We start from the raw sequence: 15,619 nt of genomic DNA on the forward strand, positions 1-15,619 counted from the left end.
GTTTGATCAGTTTGGCAAAGACGCAAACTGTTGGTTTGCAAATGATTGAACTTGTATTGATGTGTATTAATTACAGCTTGTGTTTCGGTTATATAGGCAGAAGATTTTCCATATAGGGAACCATTGCAGGTGTTGAATGGCTGACGGGGGTTGTCTTTACACGATGTGGTGGTGGTGGGATTGTGCGGTCGGATTGGCTAGGTACCGTATACATCCGAGGTTAGATTTTTTCACCATTGCATGGAAAATGTAAGCAAACCGAGAGCATGGAACTGCCTCGAGGCGGCGCGTGTACTTCTGAGTCGGAGGAGATAAAAGAAGTGCTTGTCTCCTAGCTGGCATAGGAAACTAAGCTCGTGGTTGTTAGATCAATTTTAGACATATCACATATTATATGATTATCATGTTTAATGTCATAATCTATTTCTACATGGAAACAAAAGATAGTATCAAATCTAGTTCCTAATGATTTCGTGTATTATATCATTATGGTAATGAATCCTAATTTAAGTCTAGAAGCAAGACTACAAATCAGTATTGAATCGGGAATCTAAATAAGATGACTTAACTTACAAGATGTCTTTAATGGAATGACTCTTAAGGGTTAAAGATTCTCTATATATAGATGGTAAACGTCCTTGTTATCACTACGAGTTATTTGCGTGAGTTTCTGTTCATTGAGAAAGCAGAGAGTAGTGACTAACGGAAGACCTTGCCTAGCACCTTGTGACTTCGGATTAAGGCATAATGGATCACGGCGTCGTCGTTCATGAAGATGGTAAGTTAATCTCATTCACTAAGTTAACGATTAGTTGTTATGCATATGATATTTGGTTTTGTACTCATATCATGTAATTTAATTTACAGTGATCTAATTGTGTCGACAATTAAGAATCTAAGATTAGAGATTTAGTGAAGATTTCTTGGCTATGGCTTCAGATGGGGTGCATCAAATAATAGATTGATTGCCGGACTGTTGCTAGAGATCGTTGACATATACGTACATGAGGTTCCACAATGGGACACATTTCTTTGGCAATATTTAACAACTGATTGACTGAAGATGATATTGCTGATCTAAAACAGATCGACCGACCACGATTCAATGTTTCAATGTCGGTCGAACAAACGAAAGATTTGAGCAAAAGATTTGACATGTTTATCAAACGTTTGCGCGAATGAAATTGATCGATCGAGTAGTCTGAATGTTGTTTCTAAAACTCGAAACTAGCTCGGTATATTGTGAGCTCCTGAAAAAATTCTTTATCTTTCCGGTATAGTTGTCATGCTAACCGACATTTTTCTGAGATTTCAAATGTTTGGTTCCTTATTTTTGTGTCGAACTACGCGTCATCATGAGTGCGGGAGTATTCGCGGAATATTTTTCCGACGCGCGGTTATTTTTCTACGCATTTACGAAGTTAACGATTTTTAAATCATATTATCAGAAATTACATTTCTTGCATTTTTAAATCTTGGCCCTTAATCTTCTTCGTGCAATCTGGGCCGTTGATTTCTTTAAAGGGAGAGAGAGCCGATCCTAGACTCTCCCACGCACAACTCTCTCTCTCTCTCTCTCTCTCTCTCTCTCTCTCTCTCTCTCTCTCTCTCTCTCTCTCTCTCTCTCTCTCTCTCTCTCTCTCTCTCTCTCTCTCTCTCTCTCTCTCTCTCTCCCATCCATTACAAACAGGGGCAGCAACTGCCACTGCGATCCTCTCCCTCTCCTCTCTCCGATGGTGCCCACAGAACGGACATGCAACCCATTTTCGGCAAGTTCGAGTTTTGAAGTGGATGAGCTCCGACGTCGAGTTCTTCGGCTCCGGAAACCTCATCACTCATTTATCTGGTAAACCCAAACCTTCATCATCTTTCCTACTCCTTATTTCCTTCGATCTATTAGATCCTAGCCTTAATTCCTATCTTTTCTTGGTTTTGCCTTCGGTTTGTAGAATCGACTCCGGCGATTGTAAACCTTCTTTACCATAACTCTGTTTGGATCTTTGGGGAGGTGGTGGAACTCATACCCGTAGCAGAAATGTTTGGGAGGTGAGGAGGAAGTTCCAATAGCTTGGAATAGGAGTGGCGGAGCACATAGCTGACAAGATCTCTTTTCGGTGCTTCATTTAGGTATCAATCAAACTCTGATTCCTTTGATTTTGGTGTTATTGTGTTCGTAACGTAGTTTCGATTCGTTTGGTATATTTGCATGTTGGTTTTGAGTTGATCATAGTTGAAGTTTTGACCGGAATGGGTGATCAGAGGAGGAATGGTAAAACCCTAGTTTTCACCGTATACAACTTACCCTTTTACTGTTTTACTGTGGAGTGAAATCACCTTTCTACCCCTATTGACTTTGAATAATTACAGTCTTGCCCCTAGTAGTAAATAAGTTGAAAAGTTATTGTTTTACTAAACAATAATTAATTTAGTTTTTACTTAAATCTCATTTCAACCTTTTTACATTTAGCTTTCTCGATTTAAATCGGATTAAGAAAAATTATTAACTTTTCGCTAAAACGTAAATTTATCTTTACGGTTAAACCTTAAACTCGATTTTCGCCCGGATCGGAAATCGAGGAACTCTTAAGCGTGAGAGATTTAAATGCTGGAAGAATAAATTTAAGATTTTCTAATTATCGATCATTCACGTCTTAAATCTAAGATAGAAATATCTATAAAATAAATTCACACTCACCTTTAGAAAAGTCAACCGATCATCCCGAGATCTCGACTCTGGTAATCAAACTAGTCAAATTGACGATCAATTACTAAATCGACTAAAAAAGTCGTGCCCCTTACTTATCAATTTTTGTTATTTGTTTAGCTATGAGACTTGCTTGCGGGACGCAATTGAATGCGGAGCATGAGGAGCGTGACTTGGGGCGCAGACTTTTGACACTGCTATATCAGGTAGGGTGAGCCGCCCGCTAGGGTGAGCCGGTACCTTCCGGGTGAGTGATTTTCTATATATAAAATGTATATGTTATATGTCTTTATCGCATGTTGCATTCATTAGCACTTTACTTTGGTCATATTGTCTCGGGACTGACCATTTTTATTTTATGCATGATTATAAGTCGGTGATTTCGTGTATTGATGTCTAGCAACGCATGTTTTATTATTATATGGTGAGTCCTGCGTCTTGATGTCTGGGAACCATCACGGTGATTATGTTGTCCTAATGTCCTGCATCGTGTGACTTATTACTACGGTGATAAGCGTGTCCTGATGTCTAGCACCGTAGTACATTATTGGCTCTCGGTTCTCTCGAAGGCAAACCTTAGAGCGGTCGGATTGGATATACTATCGGCGCATTTGATATTTCGAGCCGAGTCGCATATTTTACATCTGCATGATTTTACTTGACTTGCCCTAAACTTTATGAGACTTGTTATAGTCTCGGTTTGGCTTTTGTTACGTGTTTTTATGCTAATGGTATATATATATATATATTGTTATATATATGTATATATATATATATTAATGGTTTTTAAACCTAACTACGGTTGGGTCGTCTCACCCGCATCGGGTTAGGAAGGACGAGTGCTCACTCCTACTTTTCAGGTACCTAGTAGCCGGTTCGAGGACTTGGTTTTGGTGCCAGTGGCGTTACATCGCTCGTGGTTCACTTTTGATAACGAGGAGTCAGCTTCCGGTGTGACATCTTATTTACCCGATCTCCGTTTCTACTTTAACAATTGCACGACACGTACTCTGTTACTTTTCATTTCATTTATGCAGTTGTTTCCTTTTACTCGTATTTATTATGATGACACACTTTTCTCATGTCATACTTGAACTTTCATTTTATTTGCTACCTTCCGCTTATTCATATTTATTCAGTAAATTGAGTTTTCTTTGTTTTTAACCCAAATTTACTATTATTTACTTATCCCCATAGCTTTGTAGTCATAAGTTAGCGCTGTTGATGCGTAGAATCCGGTATCGATTAATACTAATTTAGAATTACGACGATTACTGCTGCATTTCGGGACCGAAAATGGTCCCAGGGTGTGACATGTACCGTACCTTAGGGTTCAAGACGATGGCCATTCACCCGCCCACAATCATAAATTTTGTGGTAATTTTCAAAATTTCGACTATTGGCCTTCCCATGCTAATATAAAGATTTAATTAAAAAGATCTTCATGAAATGAGTCAAGTTAATAATCATAAGCTTGCCAGGAACCTTGGCTAGTAGTATATATAGCTAGGGCAAATAGTGCCTAGTTGTTGAAAGCAGGATTCGATCTAATGGAGCTTTCTGATTCTGCGAGTACTAGGACTTGCTATTATTGCGAAGTAAAGCAAAGCCACCAGAATGCAAATGGAATATATCATTTGATAGCGATAAAAGAATCATGTGCCGCCGTACCTGAGAAATTCTTAGGAACAATCATGGTGGTTGGGTTATGACGTCTTGCACGCGTATATTTTCTTAAGTCATCACTATATTTGCATAAATGTAAAAGTTCAATCACTTCAATGATAATGTAATTCTTAAGAGCCAACTAAACAATAAACATCATTAAAAATCATACGCATGCAGACCTTAAAAACAATTTTGGGTCGCATAGGATTGCATATATAGCTCACATGCACGTACCGTAAGAATTAGATTATATAGTGAGGACACTTCTGGTCAGATTGACTCTTTAGGCAAACCTATGTGGTCATCTCTTTTTGCAGTACTCACCTCATATTAATTAAACTACTAATTTGATACACAAACCGACCAAATCGAATAGTATCGATCCTCAAATTCATTAATCTTTCCGTTCTTTTATATATATATATATATTTGTTTATTGAGATCGAGATAATGGGTCTCAGCAAAACGCATACCCCATTAAATCAAGCTCCCCAAATCATGCGATTACGTGTCTAGGATACAACGACCTAGGAATGTATATTAATTTGTCGATCACAATTGCACAGTTGCACCAAAGGCAAGAGTTCCAAAGAACATGCAGAGCCAAAACTCAAAAGCCTTCAGTTAAGAGCCAGCTAGCGTACGCATAAGCAGTGAAAGCTTCAATTGTTTTTAATGCATATACTTGCTTTGTTGTACATTTGTACGTGCCTTGAACGTACAATGATCGGAGTGGTAGTGGCTACTATACTTCTACGGTAGCATCTACAATTTGAAATTTCATTAATTTGATCACTTGTTCTTTTGACTTTGAAGTGGATAATTATATATCGTTGCTATAATATATTCATCGGGTCTGGAAATGGCTAAATATAAGAAGATTCTTTATATATATTGATAAAACACAATACGTACACCTCAAAACATAAAAAAGGTACAGATTACATGATACAACAACCGCACACAGTACGCACCCGCATTATACGTACACGTACAAACATGCATGGTAAGCTAATCACACCAGGCACTTGTTATTATTATACGTACAAATTAAACCACACTAGCTGCTAAACAGTAGTACTCGTTTGCAACTACAACACGGCATACATACGCTTATGAACCCCAAGTGTGCGTATCATGACCTACAAATTACAAACGAGCATCCACCCACAGCCGTTTAATTACAAACTAATAAGTTCATCGAGTAGTGCTGTGTCCACCGGGGAGCTTCTCCTTGATCTTGTCCATGATCCCTTTCTCCTGGTGCTCTCCTGTTGCAGTTGTACCGTAAGCCGGTGCAGCAGTGGTGGTGGTGTGAGTAGTGTTGTAAGGATCTTCCTTGTGACCCCCCGGAAGCTTCTCCTGGACCTTGCCCATCATGCCCGGCTTCTCATGGTGCTCCCCCGCGACGCCGTAACCCGGTGTAGTAGTGGTGTTATGAGTAGTGCTGTAGGGATCCTCCTTGTGACCCCCCGGAAGTTTCTCCTGGACCTTGCCCATCATGCCCGGCTTCTCATGGTGCTCCCCCGCGACGCCGTAACCCGGTGTAGTAGTGGTGTTATTAGTGCTGTAGGGATCCTCCTTGTGACCCCCCGGAAGCTTCTCCTGGACCTTGCCCATCATGCCCGGCTTCTCATGGTGCTCCCCCGCGACGCCGTAACCCGGTGTAGTAGTGGTGTTATGAGTAGTGCTGTAGGGATCCTCCTTGTGACCACCTGCTGGGATCTTCTGCTTGATTTTGTCCATCATGCCCGGCTCCGGGTGCTGTCCACCGGTGTTCGGAGTTGTGCCGTAGGGATCATCGGTCTTGTGGGTACCACCTGGAAGCTTCTTCTTGATCTTGTCCTTCAAACCCTTCTTCCTCCTTCCACCACAGCCATCATCCTCAGACTACACGACGATACATACATACAAACCACCATCAAATCAATTCAAACACAAACACAACAAAAAAATCAAAAAGGTTTAGATGGAGGCTGGGGCTTACAGAGCTAGAGCTGCTGCCACTACCGGAGCGAGTAATGACGCCGTGACCACCCGGAGCTTTACCACCAAAACCAGTGGGTGCAGTCCCAGTGCCTTGAGTACCATATCCGGTTCCGGTGACGTGAGTGGTGTCATGAACGCCATGGCCGGTAGTTGCTCCGGTCACGCCGTGGTGAATGGGATTGCCATACTCGTCCTTACGTCCCACCGGGTTGCCGTAGTCTTCGGTGACAGACCCGGTAGGGTGGATGCCCTGGTATTGCGCCATTTTCAAATCGAGGAATCAAGAAAACACAAAAGGCACTTCAAATCGGGGAATGTATGTTGATTTCTAAGCAAAGATTGTTGTGGATGAGATGTGTTTGAGCTTAGAGACATGGCTGGTTTATGTAGGCATCGAATGCATGGACACGTACCTTGCCCTAGACACGTGGTTGCCTTAAGAAGGTGACAAGTGTCCTCGGAATGTCGGTAAACAATAGGATAAGGAGGTCGTTATCTGGGAGTGGAGTCAGTGGAGGGCTCGTGACGCCTTCTCCGCGTCTGGCCGGCGATGGAGGTCTCAAAGTGGGAGTTGAATTGTCGTAGGTGGAGACGTGGTGCTCTGAGAGTTGCTGATGAGTATCGACCCTGATCTAATATGACACTTAGTCACTTAGATCCAGCTATCAAGCTGGATAGGATTGTACGGCCCTTTTGTTTTTATCACTATCATATTGCTGTTAGGTAAATATGTTGGAGCAAAGCTAACAATCTATGAAGATATTTTTGTATACATTTCGTAGTGAGAACCGACATCAAAATAGTTTATGATCATCAAAGTGTGTTTAAATTCGATACAAATTACTTTAGTGAGTTTGATCAGAGTATCTAGGGCAGGTGGTGGTGTACTTTGGGTTTTCAGATTCATCCCCGAACAAGTTTAGTTTAGAATAATATTTTCCATGCCAAAGTATGAGGTTTGCCCAACTTGTTAATTTTGTCGAGGATATATGCTTATACCGATCGATTTGATATTTTGATCAATCTTAGCGCGTTGGTTTGTTGTTGAGAATCAAACAAGCTTGGGATTTTTATTTTTTGGAATTTTGAAGTTATATATAAAACTCCTCCATACAAAGCATATCAACTTACACATGTCGGGCAGTTGAACCCTATAATAATCCTGACAAGTTACGACCCCACAGAATAATGTGATACCTAACCACATAATTTTGTTTCAGAAAGGAAAACGAAACAAAGAGAGCAAAGAAAATGTGTAATTAAGAAATGTACATATTGTAAAGGAATAGCCTGGAAATCAGGGCTGTAGCTCTTTTAACTATCTCTCATAAACTATTTTTCAATCTTCTAACACCATGCATCCTTGAATCCAATGCAGCGTTTGTGTTTGTGACTGATGATCTTAATAAGAACGAGTTTGGTTTATCGGTTGAAAGTAGTTTCACCTCAAATTATTACCCAGACAACAAATTTGTTAGCCAACAGAGCTTTTTTATTTCCTACATTTCAATGATTTCATGTCTGAGTGTATCTTTGAGTAGAGCCGTAGACTCGTAGAGGATAAGCCACAAGGATATGAGTCTCCATTCTCCAAGGATATATCTAAACAATTTGATAGAGCCCAAGGTTGATAACCCAACACATAATCATATTAGTGTGACTCGAGTCACTTGACACGCTTCCTAGCTCCACCGCCAAATTTTCATAGCTCCCAAACCTCTCAACTGCACCTTCATCAATTCAAACTCAAACCAGAGAACCAAGCAGAGACGGTATCAACAGTTTCCTGGCAGCCCAAAGGAGATTCCAATCCAATCCCGCTGTCGCCCAGCCGCCCACCCAGGAAGTCATCGATGAGATTAATAAATTCCGGCATCTTAGACAGAAGGTTAACCTCTTCAACTCTTGTCTTTCTCTTAGTATTACTTATTTTTCATTCCTATGTTGTGTTCTGATAGTTGTTGTTTCTCAGTCTATGCTGTCATACTTGCTTCATTGCTTTTGGTCAGTTCTTGTTTACTTTGAAACAAATGTTGGGTGTCTTTAGTTTCCCTCAGAAGGGGGAGTCTTTATAGGGAAAATAGGGAAAGATTGAACTAGTGTAGGAGCAATGTGTTTGTGTAATGTTTAAGGAGGTGTGTTGTTTTATGAGGGTTTGTGAGTTAATGTAGTAATGGACTTATGGTGGGTGTTGTATGCGCAGTAGAGCCGGTGGAAGGGATGAGGATGATGAGGGAGAAATAGAGGTTGAAACCACTAATGAGGGTGGCGAAGTCTCCCAAGCACTAGAGGTTGCGAAAGCGCTCAGTAGAGCTTCCAAAGTGACGAAATCGGGGAGAATTAGGATGGCATTACTGAAGGATTGAAGGAGCTTGACATGGATCATTATTACGACGAGGATGATGATGGTATTTCAGTTTAATCTTCGTTTTGTTTAACATTATATTTGGGCATATAAGAGGGGGTTGGTTAGTAACTTAGTATGATGGCTAAACTTGTAAGATAGTGAAATCTGTGAAGTTATTTGCCTTGGTTCTTTGTTAGATGGTTTTATTATATGGATTCTCCGTGTCAGTAAAAATGGTGGCATTGGAATGGCAATCAGCTGTGAGAGAAGGTTGAAGTAGAAGCATCGCTAAATTTACTAATTGTAATTTGCTCAAGTTTATAGTGGTTTACCACATCTTTAAATTGTCAGTAAGGTTTTAAGCTGACAGTGTATCTTATTGATGTTTGACTTCAGGCATTGATTTGTTTAGTGGTGGGTTTGGGACCTTCACTACCCAAGTAATGATATGGATCCATATCTTAAGAAGGACAAGGATGATGTAGATTTTAAAACTTAATGTGCCGTTATCTGCTTAATTTGCCTGTATTGTGAGGCTAGAAAAGCAACTTGGTGTTTGTTGACATTTATATTTTCTTATCGGACACCATCAACCCAAATGGATTGTCATAGTTTGTGCTTGCAATGAGGATGGTATCAGTTGGTTCAAGGTATGCAATACTTAGCTGAAACTGTGTGTTTCCGTCTGTCACCTTTAATTCTTGAAAAGTGTTTAAGCAGATTGTTATGTACTTAAAAAAGATGATGGTGAAGTGGATGTTTACATTCACCATGACATCATTATTTTGGCATCGTCTAATCCTCATCCGTGTGCCATTCTTTCCCTCTTCTTTAGCTTCTTGCAACTGGATTCACAGATTAAGCCACTATTTCTCATAAAATCTAACTGTTATGTCTTGCAGGTTAAGCTTTGGGATTTGTCAAATAATCAACCTTCATGCATTGCGTCCGTGAATCCTAAACTCCTAAAGCAGTAAGTTATCTGTGATTTATTCACTGTATACAGTGATGACATTTTAAACTAATTTCATTTTTCTTACATGAGATTGATTGTTAAACTGTTCTTAATGTTGTCAGGGCGCTGTGTTTTCTATTTCATTTTCACAAGATAACCCCTTTTTGCTGGCCATGGGAGGCTCGAAAGGGAGATCAAAAAAGAGCTGTCATTTCAGATCTTGTTTGTGTTTTGGGTTTTGGAAGTTTCTCCTACATTGATTGATGATGGCTAATTCTATATTACTGTAATTTCAGGTCTGGAATACATCATATGATTCTGTAGTTGCCCAAAGATTTGGAAAATTGGAAGTTACATCAAGAAGAGCAGACCCCATTCTGCGGCTTCATCAAGATAATTAAGTTACATGAGCCCTTCGTTTTTTTTTTTTTTTACAGAAGTTGCCCAACAGCAGTGGTCTGAAAGTTTTAAAATCCATATGTTTCAGATCCTCATCACCTCTTCTGAAGTATACTTTAGTGTCATACACTAGAATTGGTATATTTTCAATGTTCTTGTATTGATGTTGTGTCAAAAGATGTGAATTGTGGAAAAGACATGGGAAGCGGTTTTTAAAAAAATTGTTTTTTGTGCGCATTATAGTCTTCTTTTTATGTTAGGAACTGCTTGACTGAATGGGTAGACATGATTTTCTCTTTGAAACAAAGTAGGCTATCTTATTAGATTCCTGGTTATTGCTATTTCTTGTCAACTTGCCTGTAATGGTGTTAAATCTAAAGCTTGTTACTCCTACAAATCCATATTAGACTCTATCAGGAGTATCAGCTGAGAAGAACATGCACCTATTAACCCTCAATTATTTTGAGACAATTTCTGTATTGTACACATTTTTCTGTTCATCGATAGATGCATATGTAGTTTAGCAGTCAATAATTCTAATATTTTTGTTCTCAAGTACAAATACTGCATTCATTAAGATTCATTAGGTATGTAGATTTAGATGCTTTTGTTTAAGAATAGAAAAACCTACACTTTAGCAATCAAAGATTATAATTAACTTTCTTAAGCTCATGTTAGCTCTGCTGTCATAGTTGGTTGGCCACATGCTTTCATCATCTCCCAAAGTTCCATTCTACATCAAAACTAATCTTGCTAATTAGACTTGCCCTTTCAAAGTTTCAATTGTTCTAGTGAGTATCAGGGTTCACAAAGTACATTTAACTGTTAATTACTCTATTACATGAATTCTCTATGTTTTTCCCTTTGGCCTTTGCTCGCGGCCTAAATTGTGAAAACAGGAATTAGTTTAGCTATGACCAAGTGTTAAGTATATGCTTATGACTTAGTATTACTTTAACTATTATGCAAAACCCACAATATAAACGTTAGCTATATAATATACTAATACTTGGTTGATAAACTGGGCTCATCAAGCCTGCGTTTATATTCTATCTCTGAAACCCTGACTATGACTTCAAAATAAGCTGTTAAAGAAGTATTTTCCGTCTTACGTAATAAGGAAACTTAATTCTCTGGTAATAGGCACTGTGTTTGCTTGCCAACAGAATTTACTAGGCACTCATTTTCTGACTTGTTTTTTTTTCTTTGGATATTAGTATTGTAGTTGGGCTTAAGTATATCGTTTCGGATTAACAATAACCAAAGAACAAAAGCAAATTGACACTAATGAGCTTCGCAGACCTTGTGAGTTTCGTGGCACTCCCACTTTTGTGTTCATATTAGGTGAAGATTTTGGATCATTATCATCATCCTCGACATTGTTTATATGTGAAAGCTTTCCCCTAAATATTGTTTATATGCACTGATGTAACCTTTCCCCACCAAGAAAGCACCCCAAATATAAATCTCACTCTAGAGTCCACTACATTTGTCACACCCCTGCAATCCAATTATGAAAACCATACAAAACCAGCACACAATAATGCCACTATTCTATGCTTGGTTCTTTTGTCCAACTCCTATCCTATTGCACATCCCATACCACTTAGCACCAATCAAACATTTAGAACTGGAAGGATCTGAAGCTGGAGAAAAAAACAAACGCAGCATTCATAAAGAGTTTCCACTTCTTTATATTTCATTGATTCCAACAAACCCATAAAAGATTGATTACAAAAACCAAAACCCTTGGCTCATATAATAGGAATACATTTGCACATGCCATGAGTTACAAGTACCATTAAGCATTATTAACCAAACAAATTAACCCAACTAATTAAGTTTAGCTTCAGCACATGAACATGTCAACTGGTTGATTGAAGCAAAGATTATTCCATGGATTAAGAAACTCATCACCACCAAACTGATCACTCATGTCCTCTTCATTGTCCAGAAGCCATTTGGTCGAGTCAATGCAGTCGACAATATCATTCAGACTCAGCAGCCTGTTGGTGAGCTCAGCCACCTGGGCTCTGAGCACACAGTTCTCAGCCTCAAGGTTCAGGTAGAGCTGGTTCGTGACATTGATGCTTTGAAGGATTTGGTTGTTTTCTTTCCTCAACAGACCAACTTGGGCCGTCAGATCAGTCAGGTGCTCTTGCTTTCTCATCCGAGACCGCCGTGCTGATGCTCTGTTGGACATCATTCTCTTCCTCTTCCTCTGGTCTATAACCTGATGGAGACCCTCTCGTTCAGAGCCGGAGTTCGTAATCTGAAGCGCGCTGGAGCCAGATGAGTTGCCACTAGAAGTGGCCATGCAAATGCTAATTATGTTACACAAAATAATAACAAGTAGAATGAAAAATAGGGTAGGAGTCTATAAAATGTGATGCAAAACTAGTTTATATATGAAGGGTTTGGTTTTGTAGGCAGTTGTTCATGAAAACACGTAGAACCAGTAGAGGAAGACAACAGAGAAGGATTGAACTAAATGGGTCCTGCGTCTGAGTGTGGAGTTTATCATAAACCCAGAGAGGAGGATTTCACTGAGTACAGGAGACATCAATCTAGCTCAAACATGAAGAGCTGTATATGTATATATTAAGCATTACAGAAGCTAGCTAGGAACGAACTAAGAGAGCTTTATAGGTATATGAGAAAACACTAGAATGAAGGGAACGCAGGTTTACAGAACCAGTGGAAGAGAGAAAGATAGAGATCAAAGTTTTATGGAAGGAAGAAAGATAAGGAAGAGGAGGTTTTGAATGGAGGTAGAGGGTTGAATATATAGATCAAGAACGCCCACTGTAACGGAATAAACTTTTAAGAAATGAATATGATAAGCCTAGAAAGATTAAGATGTCTCAGAATGAAAACAAGGGAAATGATTAATATATAAAGCTCAAAACTAAGGGTCAGGTTCTCTATACATATTCATATGGTGGGCTATATTGGTGAAGTAAATCAGGTTGAGGTTTTCAAGTTTTTTCTTGTTTCCGTATATTCCAAGCTGAAATTGCTCAAGGAAGAAAATGTATTCAATTTAGTGAAAAGGCCGAGTGAATCTGAAGGCAATCTGAGCAGTACAATAGCACATGCGATGTGATCAGAATTCTGAAAGCTTGGTCCCTTAGAATTGATAAAGTATGAGGTTTTACATGGCCGGCAATGGCAGCTTAGCTGTGTGTGTTATTTTTTGTTTAAAGGAAAAGGGCAACGAGCAAAGCAAAACCCTTCCTGGCTTGTTGGTGGTGCTATGTATATATTGTATTCATGCTGATTTTATACGTAATAAATCTGAGAATGTTAGGCATTCAGTTCAGTTTCTTTTATGTATACTCAGATCTAACTGGATATTTCATAGTGACTGTCTTCTTGGGACCTTTTCTAATTCGCAATAAAAAGTCTATACTGCACTTCCATTAACGTATGTATTGCATGCTCAAAAGTACCATTGGAATTCCTCTCCGAAATATATGTGCTTAATGGATGTTATGCATATGGAATCCTATGGTACAATTTTAATCGAATGTCAATACGTCTTCTATGATTTTGTAAACTGGTATTGGAATTTTTGTACCGACAACTGAATCTTTGCACATTTAATTAGCTAACAGGAAGTCAGGAACAAGAGGGGAAATATCCGAGAAGAACGAAATGGATCCAAAAGCAACTTTGTGGTGCCTTAGAAACTACGCACATTGTCTTGCAACTAGCAAGTAGCCCCAGGGTCTGAGATGGTGTGCTTCTTTTGTTAAGCACATTGTCACTTACTTTTCTATAAGGATGGTGATGAGTACTGTTTCTGTAATCCATTTGCCCAAAAGTTCTACAAAAGCGGTATCTTGAATTAAACCCAGTAAAAATGGATTAAGAATATTAAAAGTTCCACCAAATAGACTTTGTACCGGGTACATATCATAATTTCTTCAATGTCATAAGATGTAATTCTGGAGAATTATTATATATACTCGTCACATATCTCACATGACGTACCATATTAATGTTATTGGTCTATTTTTTACTGTGATTGTTTCTGATTGGTTCTTATATGTAAATAAACTTTTGTCATTTTCACCGCGTGCATGTTAATTATACTATGGCGTAATATAATTGGTTGGGTACACCACATGACAGTGTTACATGGTGTGGTAAGTATACAAAATAATTATTCGTAATTCTGTAGGCGTGTTAACCACCGTGATTTCTAACACGCCTTAATGATTTTGGAACTAATTAATGATCTTCCTTGATGACTTGAGCACTTTTGACTTCTTTGAAAGATATATTTATATAAATCAAGCATGTTTATATAGTTGGAGGTAATGGACCAGGATGGCTTAGAATATTTCTTGATTTTTTTTTCTTTGTAGCTATACGGCCATCATTTCCAGATTCCAATCAACTAGTTTCAATATGATGAGAATTTAATCAAAGATTTTAGATATACATTGTTTTTCTGTACGTCATAAGGATACATTCTACTTCAGAAGCTGATGCTCTGCTCTTGGACACTAATTAGTTGCGTCTTATTTCGTCTTAATGTCTTATATCTGTATAATTATGTCTATGAGGATTGAGGATTGAGTTAAATCGTCTTTCCCCATCAGTCTTGGGCCTTGTACTTTGAATTGGGCTTTCAATAATCCAGAATCAAAATCCACATTTTCATCTTAAATCCATTATTATCACTAATGATGCAAATTAGGGGTGGGCACGGGACGGGACATGGCTCATCCCACGTTTCGTCTCACTCATTTGAATCGGGACGGGACGAGGGTTTTTAAGAATGTATCACACTCGGGATTAATCCCGGTTGGGACGGGACGAGATCGGGACGGGACGGGATAAATCCCACTTTCCTATGAAGTTAAATAAAAACATATATTTTTACTTTTTCATTAACAAAGTAACATTTAATAATGAAATTTTAACAAAAAAAATGCTATTATGTTCAAAATATTATAATTTACCATTATTATTTGAGTTGATATAATTTTGGAGTTATTAAGAACATAAATTAGTTTCATTTTGATACAAATATATAAGAATTTTTCAGTTTTCATTAAAGGTGGGACGAGACGGGATGAAGTGAGATAGAAATTATTCGTCTCACGTCCCATCCCACTATTATGAAACGGGACGGGATCGGGATGGGACGAACATTTTTAGACATTCGTCTCGTCCCGTCCCGTCCTTATGAATTTCGGGACTGAATCGGGATGGGATCAGGATTTCCTTTTTTTATACCCACTCCTAATGCAAATTATCTACAACACGGTGTCTCCAGTAGTGGCGAAAGACCTCTGTCGTCACATTGGCTGCTGAGAGCCAGTGTGAGGGAGTCAACAACAATTTCACCATGGGCTTGAAGTCTTCACACTCTAGTGTGCTTGTGTTTCAACTTCATTTTGTTGCACTTACCATTTACGTTGCCTAGATGCAGAGCCGGCTCTGCACATGTGCAAAGAGCTCAACTGCACATGGCTGTAAAACTTTAGGGCCACAAATATTTTTAGTTTCTCCTTTTTCTATTGAATAAAAATGATGGGGCATC

At 38.9% G+C, this 15,619-nt stretch overlaps 2 protein-coding genes and 1 long non-coding RNA gene across 5 annotated transcripts; 1 reads left to right on the top strand and 2 right to left on the bottom strand.

The window, feature by feature from the left end:
* Nucleotides 1-5,239: 5,239 nt before the first annotated feature.
* Nucleotides 5,240-6,721, bottom strand: LOC126800022 (dehydrin Xero 2-like). 2 transcript variants are annotated; one of them, XM_050527316.1, is made up of 3 exons: nt 6,360-6,721; nt 5,984-6,262; nt 5,240-5,863 (listed from the first exon to the last, which is right to left on the bottom strand). In XM_050527316.1, the coding sequence occupies exons 1-3, from the start codon at nt 6,624-6,626 to the stop codon at nt 5,570-5,572; spliced, it is 840 nt and encodes a 279-aa protein (XP_050383273.1). In that variant the 5' UTR covers nt 6,627-6,721; the 3' UTR covers nt 5,240-5,569. The 2 variants fall into 2 exon arrangements, with proteins under 2 accessions (XP_050383273.1, XP_050383265.1); XM_050527308.1 differs by having other exon boundaries at nt 5,240-6,262.
* An 888-nt stretch (nt 6,722-7,609) lies between these two features.
* LOC126800152 (uncharacterized) lies at nt 7,610-10,299 on the top strand. 2 transcript variants are annotated; one of them, XR_007672696.1, is made up of 4 exons: nt 7,610-8,249; nt 8,565-8,769; nt 9,105-9,358; nt 9,611-10,299. It is a non-coding gene; the product is annotated as an uncharacterized LOC126800152 (long non-coding RNA). The 2 variants fall into 2 exon arrangements; XR_007672695.1 differs by having other exon boundaries at nt 7,611-8,249; nt 8,565-9,358.
* A 1,433-nt stretch (nt 10,300-11,732) lies between these two features.
* LOC126800123 (bZIP transcription factor 44-like) lies at nt 11,733-13,271 on the bottom strand. Its single transcript, XM_050527413.1, has one exon. It carries the CDS (start codon nt 12,377-12,379, stop codon nt 11,912-11,914), a length of 468 nt encoding a protein of 155 aa, XP_050383370.1. The 5' UTR covers nt 12,380-13,271; the 3' UTR covers nt 11,733-11,911.
* Between the last annotated feature and the right edge of the window lie 2,348 nt (nt 13,272-15,619).

The sequence above is a fragment of the Argentina anserina genome, chromosome 1, assembly GCF_933775445.1.
Source record: "Argentina anserina chromosome 1, drPotAnse1.1, whole genome shotgun sequence".
In the NCBI taxonomy this organism is placed as follows: domain Eukaryota; kingdom Viridiplantae; phylum Streptophyta; class Magnoliopsida; order Rosales; family Rosaceae; genus Argentina; species Argentina anserina.

Coding starts and splice junctions, on each gene's coding strand:
- LOC126800123 (XM_050527413.1), bottom strand. CDS start 12,379: ATGGCCACTTCTAGTGGCAACTCATCTGGCTCCAGCGCGCTTCAGATT.
- LOC126800022 (XM_050527308.1), bottom strand. CDS start 6,626: ATGGCGCAATACCAGGGCATCCACCCTACCGGGTCTGTCACCGAAGAC. Junction 6,263..6,359: donor GTGGCAGCAGCTCTAGCTCT/GTAAGCCCCAGC, acceptor ATCGTCGTGTAG/TCTGAGGATGATGGCTGTGG.